The following is an 8,237-nucleotide window of genomic DNA, read 5'->3' as shown; positions in this document are numbered from 1 at the left end:
TGAAGATGCTCTGGGTTATAAGTTGTAAGCAGACAAAAAGAGACACACGCCGTAAAGCCTGAGCCTCGTTTGGGTTGAAATATGTTGCATGAAATTGCAAATTAATTAACAGGGAAATGGAATAAAGAAAAGAAAATAAAATAAAATCACACTAATGGGATAATGTAAAGTGTAAAGTATTTGATATGTTAATTTTACCATTATTTTTTTGCTTTACTTTTGGGTTAATTAATAGTACTAATATTCTATTCCATTCTTGTGCTCATAAATCATTGTTCATCATCCACAACACAACACTGAGCTCACTTCACCGACTCAGAAGAAGAGCGAAGCGATGGTGAGAGTAATTCCCATGGCTAGTTCTATTCGACCCACTCTTTCTTCATTTAGGTTTTCACCTCTCTTCAATCGCTCTCCCAGATTCTCTTTCTCCCATTTTTCCACCGGTAACTTCTTCTATCTCTACTATATTATTTTACCTCAAATTATCAACAATTCATGAATTTATACTTAGGCTAATAGAATTTGCATCTTTTATTGATGATTAAATAAATTAATTATTTGGAAATGAATTCTTTAGTTTTGTGAACTAAAATAGTTTTTTTTGGATTTGTTGTTGTTCAGCAGTTCCACAATCCCAAAGTTTTGGCATAAAAGCGTGTAGATTGTTAAGACAAGATGGAAACTCTATGAGAGTTATGTCATCTGGGAATGTGTCCTCACCACTCACTGCTGCTTCATCAGAAAATGTTCTGGAATGGGTTAAACAAGATAAGAGAAGAATGCTTCATGTTGTATATCGTGTTGGGGACTTGGATAGAACAATTAAGTATATCTATATATATACTTCCATTATTCATTTTATTGCACCTCTAATATAATCATCTCTTTAATTGTATTTTATCGATTAAAACAGTTGTATATATTTAGTTTACTCTCTACTGTTGGTGATTTCAGATTTTATACTGAGTGCCTGGGAATGAAGCTCCTCAGAAAGCGTGACATACCCGAAGAGAGATATACTAATGCTTTTCTTGGATATGGACCTGAAGACTCACAATTTGTTATTGAACTCACGTACAGTAAGATATTAGATCCATTTTGGATTCATTTTTCAATAAGCACTTGTAGAATAAGAAATGCTAAACCAAACTTGCTATATAGATAACTTCGAGTTCTTTTAATAATGATTACTTGTATAAGTTTAAAATTTAAATTAGCTTTTACATCTCAATGTTTTGAGAAGCTATCTCGTTAAACCTCTTCATTAACATCTATAAGCTTATAAATACTTTTTCGTTAGTGAACAACCATAAACTTATTTGACTTGAGAAGGGTCCTGTTTGGATAAAAAACTTAATCATAGGCTTACAACATTAGTGTTTATCATATAACTGCTTATGTATACATTATTAACAAAAGATAAAATAAAGTCAAATTGTTTTCATATAAGTTATAAACTGTTTTCATAAGCTACTATGGAGAGTTTATGGACACGTCATAAGTTGCTCCCTTAAGCTCTCCCAAACAGTTTTACAAGTGCTTATGTCTGTAGGTAAACTTAAATAAGTTAATCCAAACAGACCCAAGGTCTTGTAAGTTAAAAGCTATCCAATTTGGGCCTATGGATTTTGACTATGTTGACGTTCCTCTTAAGGTCTGCAAAAACCTAATATTCCTTAGAATTATAGGAATTTACACTTTATGAAGTAGGTTGTATTGTACATGCTTGTGCAAAGAAAGCTTTTAATATTTATTGTTCGTTTAACAATATTTCAGATTACGGAGTTGACAAGTATGATATTGGAAGTGGATTTGGCCATTTTGGTATTGCTGTTGATGATGTAAGTTTTCCTAACTTTAGTACCACTACTATCAGTCATTAACATATTGACCTCTCATACTGTGTTAATTCCTGGTGAGTTGGGGACCTTTATCCTCAATCTCACAAGGCGCAAAGCCGTGAAGTGGAGGTGCATTTTTGGTTATTATTTAGGATTTTCCCTCTATTGTCCTTTTTGACCAACACAAATGCTGGAATTTCTTTGTCTATATGATTCTTTATTAGGTCTCAAAAACAGTGGAGCTAATAAGAGCTAAGGGTGGCAAAATAACTAGAGAGCCTGGTCCTGTTAAAGGAGGCAAAACAGTAATTGCATTTGTTGAAGATCCGGATGGTTACAAATTTGAACTTTTGGAAAGAGGTCCCACTCCCGAGCCATTGTGCCAAGTGATGCTTCGAGTGGGTGATCTTAATCGTTCGATAGAATTTTATGAGAAGGTCAGGCTCAATCCTATTTTAAGTCGGTTCAAACTTCAGAGTTTTTATTTTCTTTACACAACATGCAAATGATTATGTGGTTGCCTGCCATTTAGGCTTTTGGTATGGAGCTTCTTCGTACACGAGATAATCCAGAGAACAAGGTATTATGACTCACTTTTTATGTATTTTTCAGTGTAATCTTCCTTTTGCTCTTATGTTCTTTTGATGTGTGTTTGTTTAGAAATATTGGTACACTAAATATCTTTGGAGGTCTTAGGTTTCATCTTGCTTGTTTCCCAACATTTGACACTTTGGGCATGTGCTTACCTTCTTTCACATGTGGCCCTTTTATGGCCTTTTCTTGGGCAGTATACCATAGCAATGCTCGGTTATGGTCCAGAAGATAAAACTACCGTTCTGGAGTTGACTTACAATTATGGAGTCACCGAATATGATAAAGGAAATGCTTACGCTCAGGTAAACGAAAGTTCCTCATTATCTTCTTCTTCTTTTCTTATGGAATCTTCTGACGAGGTTTCGTTGTTGTGGTCATGATATGAAGTTTTGATTTCTGCACCAACAGAAACTGCTGCAGTTTTCATTTTTAAAATAATTGAAATGCTTTCTTACCCTGTATGTCCATAGTTACTTGCCTCTAATTTGGAGATGTTTTCTTTTATTTCTCCATTTTACAGATTGCAATAGGTACAGATGATGTGTACAAAACTGCCGAAGCGATTAAACTATCCAAGGGAAAGGTTACTCGAGAACCTGGACCACTGCCTGGTATCAACACAAAAATTACTGCATGCTTGGATCCTGATGGATGGAAAACGGTATGTCTCTTTGAACTTACGATTTAATTTTTTTCAAAGAGCAGTTCATTCAAAGGTTTAAGCTGGAAAGTGAAGGCTTGTGAATGGTTTTATATTTAATATATCGTCACATGCAAGAACTTGTTGGGGTTGAAGCTTATAATGCAATCTCATTTTTCCATGTGTGGAAATTTAATTTCTGTATAACAGAAGGAGAATGGCAAGGATCAAACTGTTAACTATTTGGCCATAGAGGTTATGATACCATAATAAAGACAAACCCCTAAAAGATGAAGCTATTTGATGAAAGTGTATGAATAGATTTTTATTTTTAAACTGCCTCGTTGACCTTCAACAAACAGGCACAATTTTACGTGTATTGCAATTTAATTTTATTTAAAAGAACGGCCTCTGCAAATTTGAAAGTTTAAATCACTTCGATACTATTATTGGCTTAAAATCATCTCCGTATCTTCACCTAACAACGTAAGCTCTTGGGATGGTTAATTCATGCCATAATATCAGTGTCTTTAGGTTATGTGATCTAAATTTAAATCCTTGTCGCCCTTTGTTGAGATCGTACATCGCGGTGACCAAATTAATCCTCAGTAAGGCTTGAGTATTCCTCATTATTTTAGTTAGCTTTTGAGGTTTAGTTAGGTCCAAAGTCTAAATTCTAAGATGATATTAAAAATTTTACTTGTCCACACTCCAAGTGTGGGCTTGGTCCATTAAGCAAGCACTTGATGCTAATAGCCTGACAAGGCATGTTGACAAACTCTTTATGAGCCTCCCATGTAGATGTATTCAGTAAGTGTGGGCTTGGCCCATTAAGTCAAGAAGCATACTCATTTTTGTAGAATACTGATTTCACCCTCATCTGCTTTTCGGCTAGCACCCCTGGTTCCAAAATGTCTTTCTTCTGACTACTTAACTTCCCTCTCTGTTTATGTAACAGGCTTCTCTATCTGCCCATCTTCCCTTTTTATCTAGTCTATTGTTCAAAAGAAGATTGAAGTTTTCTTTCAACATTTTGACGTGGAAATCTTATTAATGTACCATATGTTATTCACAATAATCAGTTATCGAAGTAGTATTATTTTGTGATGGTAGAAAATATTGAAGTATCAATATTGGTCTTGTGACATAAAACTTATCCATCTGCCCCTTCTTTTTTGAAATCCATAAATTGGATTTTGGGTGTTCTTGTGCCAACCGCACTAGTTAAAATTTATCGAGTATGACTCATGGCTCCCAAATTTTTGGAAGTGGCCATTATTAGTTTGTGTTGTATATTTGCATTCAATGCATCACAAGTGAAGTTTTCGCTACTATCTGCTTGGGTGTGTGGAATACATCTTACACAAGAACGCACACCATATACTAGACTCACTTTATTTTTCTGGTATAATGTATAAACAAGTTTTATTGGTCGTTTTTAAACAAAATTAAGATTTTATATGTTGAGTGTAGAGCCTGCATATGTTTGATAGTGTTATTTCTTCTCATTTGGTACTATCTATTTGTCTGTTGGAGAGCTAGTGTCTTTATGTTGTTTGTTCAGATTTAGTAATGAAGCATTTGTGACTAACTAGTTTTTCTATCCTCTGATGTTCAGGTTTTTGTAGATAATATTGATTTTCTTAAGGAGTTGGAGTAGAAGAGTATTTAGGCAGGTCATCATCATAGCAATCTTGTAATATCCGTACCCCTCTGCCAAAGAATTGGTGTCTATGTGAAGGAAAAAGTTATTGTATAATAGCCAAATCCGATTTTGTAGAAATGTAATAATGAATTTAGCAATGACCCTTGTAACAAATGCTAGAACAACATAGTGGTTGAATTACTATACAGTTCTTTATTCAATATATTGTTTGATGGTTCATTTAAAACGCAAGTAATTTTGTATCTAATGCTATAGCACTATTTGATACGCATGCATATATGAACAAGCGATCTTGATTTTACTATAATAAAATTGTATTGTGCAGTATTTGTTTTTAGTAGAACATAAAGTTCAATGATCAAAAACACATAGTTCAAGATTTTGATATTTTACTTTCATACTTTCATTAATTTGTTATAAAATATAAGTTATTAATAATCGGAAGGTAGGGAGAGGTTGGTGATGATAGTGTTGGTTGCGATGCCTGCTAGTTGTATTGTCATGGTGAGTAGAAAAGAAGCAGATGATAATGAATGGAATAATGGTTGGAGAAGGCAAGAGTGGGAAAGCAAGGTTTAGCATCTGTGTGGCTATAACTTTGTGAAATTAAATAAATAAAGGATCTAATAATAATACGAAGGTCCAAGGTTGGATGACCACCTTTAACATAATATTAACAAATTATTAGTAATAATAATGTTGACCATTTTTAGCAATAATAATATTGACCATTTCAAACAAAACTGTTTTTTTTATATAGTGTTGCTTTTAAATTTTTTAAGCGAGTCATAATCCCTTTTTAAATTTATGATATGCCAAAATAAATTATATTACCAAATAGTTATTAATTTTTAAAATTATGCTAAACATTTGAAACTCAGTTAATTAAATACGGTTTTTTAATTCAATAATTAATTACCTCTTATTTCTGTGCAAAAGAAATAATTATTTATTTCAAATTTTCTCTTCATTTTGTTTCATTCGAAATATTTGTATTTAAGCTGTCTGAATTTTTTTGTAACAAAACACTCTATCAGTACTAAAAATATAAATAAAAATTGATTATATAAAATTGACATATTTAATTTATCAATTCAAATACATCACTTGCATTTCACCAAATTTTGTTTATAGTTTGATATAGAGTAGTAATGTTTTTCACCTAATAAAAAATAGACATTAAAACATTCATAAATTTACTCTTAGTGTAATGTAGGAGGTTGTTATCAATATCAACAACTATCTATAGATTATTATCTGTCTGATCATATAATATCACAGCACAAAAAATTATAAAATTTCCATCATGAAATTCCAATATTTCCCGCCCTATTTTTTAATCTTACAAAATCGTTTATATTTATTTTTTTCCCGAAATTTCTTTATAGGCTAATGAAAAATTATCTCATATACGAGATAATCAGAAACTTTCACTTATTTAAATAGAAAATTTGAGATTAAAATTCTAAGAATTAGACGGATCGTGCAAAATGGATCTAGTCCATCTGTTTTTCGGATCCGGGTTCCACGTCGAAAAAATTTGGTGCCAAATATGAATGAATGAAGGAAAAAAGTGATCACACCAAAAATGTTTTTTGATTTTCTCATTTTATTTTTATTTTCGACACTGAAAACGCAAAATTTGCTTAAACCCTAATCTCATTAATTCTTTCAAAAAATACTGGATTGAGTTTTGATTTAAATTACAATAATACCTTAAACATAAATGAGTATCCTCTCTCTTCCGGTCTTGCTCTTCTCTCTCCCTCTTGCTTTCAGAAACACTAACGATTACACGAACCTGCTCTTCGCCTCGCCGTTTGCCTCCTTTAGCTCTCTAGTTATTTTACCACCCTTAGCTCTTATTAGCTCCACTGTTTTTGAGACTTAATAAAGAATCATATACACAAAGAAATTCCAGCATTTGTGTTGGTCAAAAAGGACAATATAGGAAAAATCCTAAATAATAACAAAAAATGCACCTCCACTTCACGACTTTGGACCTTGTGAGATTGAGGATAAAGGTCCCCTAACACAGTATGAGAGGTCAATATGTTATTGACTGGTAGTAGTGGTACTAAAGTTAGGAAAACTTACATCATGAAAACCAATACCAAAATGGCCAAATCCACTTCCAATATCATATTTGTCAACTCCGTAATCTGAAACGCTAGATCTGAGTGGCAGATGCAAATTGGAATTTGAGAAAAACGGCTAGATTGAAATCTGCCGGAAATAAACCGTCTAAGGTCACCAAACTCAAGGACAAGAGCGATAGAGACCATTCAGAGAACAATGTTGCTGTACCATCAAATGTTGATACGAAAGAGGTTTCAAAAGAGCTTTCTTGTTTGGAGGAAGTTGATCTGTTTAATGTTGTTTATTTTAAATGAGAAAATTTTGTTCAGAGTTGGCACTCAACAGAAAAGCACTATGATACTATTCTTTGGTAAGTTGTGGTTGCTTTTTTTGCTTCACTAAATAAAACATTTTCCTTGCGGACAAAAAACTCTTTGAGTGTAGGTAGGCTATACCTCTTGGGTACTAAAGTACTGTTCAAAATTGTTTATATGTGATTATCTTTATTTTTCTGGGGCAGTTTGTGCCCCATTTTTTTGGTTGACTTATGCGATAGTTATATCCAAATGAATTACCTTTGTATTGTAGTTTTTCATTTTTAAGCATGAGCACACTTGCTTTTCTACTCACAAAGTATTTACTTCATTTTTTATTTGCTTTTCTACTCACAAAGTATTTACTTCATTTTTTATTACTAAGCTGCAGGCAAAAAGAATTTCATAAGTGTCACGCGACTTACCCATCTATATCTATCAACTATTATTTGCAGTATGAGTGTATCAAAATTGATACATCTAAATTGGAGAGATGACGACTTACTTACATTATTTTCAGATACTTGTAAGCTGCTCCGACCAGTAAATATCATCTCATACTGTCGTATTGTTTTTTTCTTTTTTATTATGTTTTAACCACATAATATAATGATATATGGAACCTGTCTAGCATCAGATTATATTCCATGCTTGCATGAACCCTTCTAAACATCTACGCTTATCTCCTTCCATTTTCTTTATCTTGGTAAATCATGCTTGTTTTCTTGTATCCTCTTTCTCCCAGCCACATCTCTCCACTACATCCAAGTGCATTTTTTTCTGTTCTCCTCTTTATTCAAGCTCTGATTCGTTCTCGGAACTTGACTGATTTAATAGTGCACATATTCTCTGGTAAACCATACACCAAAATAACCTTTCTCTGAATATATTACACTGACAATGCAATCTTCCTTCTGAGCAGGGTGGCATTTTTGTGTTGGAACCTCAGCCATGGAAGTCATATGAAAGCAACAAGAGTGTGTCAGAGGTAATTATTGATTTTTTTAGCTCAAAGGGTGTACTGAGATATGGAAACCTTTATGTATATGTCAAACTTTCTAAATTTACTTTGTACCGCTATCTTGGATCCGTGCATGGTG

At 33.0% G+C, this 8,237-nt stretch overlaps 1 protein-coding gene across 2 annotated transcripts; it reads left to right on the top strand.

Moving 5' to 3' along the window:
* The first annotated feature begins 252 nt into the window (after window positions 1-252).
* LOC101504082 (probable lactoylglutathione lyase, chloroplastic) lies at window positions 253-4,963 on the top strand. Of its 2 annotated transcripts, none has more exons than XM_004503405.4 (9): window positions 253-446; window positions 628-829; window positions 958-1,082; window positions 1,780-1,844; window positions 2,069-2,281; window positions 2,377-2,424; window positions 2,633-2,740; window positions 2,959-3,099; window positions 4,697-4,963. In XM_004503405.4, the coding sequence occupies exons 1-9, from the start codon at window positions 335-337 to the stop codon at window positions 4,736-4,738; spliced, it is 1,056 nt and encodes a 351-aa protein (XP_004503462.1). In that variant the 5' UTR covers window positions 253-334; the 3' UTR covers window positions 4,739-4,963. The 2 variants fall into 2 exon arrangements, with proteins under 2 accessions (XP_004503462.1, XP_004503461.1); XM_004503404.4 differs by having other exon boundaries at window positions 625-829.
* The last annotated feature ends 3,274 nt before the right edge of the window (window positions 4,964-8,237 follow it).

This window comes from Cicer arietinum, chromosome 6, assembly GCF_000331145.2.
Source record: "Cicer arietinum cultivar CDC Frontier isolate Library 1 chromosome 6, Cicar.CDCFrontier_v2.0, whole genome shotgun sequence".
Lineage (NCBI taxonomy): Eukaryota > Viridiplantae > Streptophyta > Magnoliopsida > Fabales > Fabaceae > Cicer > Cicer arietinum.
This window is presented reverse-complemented; position numbering and strand designations above follow the sequence as displayed.

What these genes read in the sequence shown, in the direction of transcription:
- LOC101504082 (XM_004503404.4), top strand. Translation starts at nt 335, where the DNA reads ATGGTGAGAGTAATTCCCATGGCTAGTTCTATTCGACCCACTCTTTCT. An exon ending in TGTTATTGAACTCACGTACA is followed by an intron (nt 1,083 to 1,779) that starts GTAAGATATTAG and finishes ACAATATTTCAG; the next exon opens with ATTACGGAGTTGACAAGTAT. An exon ending in TTGGTATTGCTGTTGATGAT is followed by an intron (nt 1,845 to 2,068) that starts GTAAGTTTTCCT and finishes ATTCTTTATTAG; the next exon opens with GTCTCAAAAACAGTGGAGCT.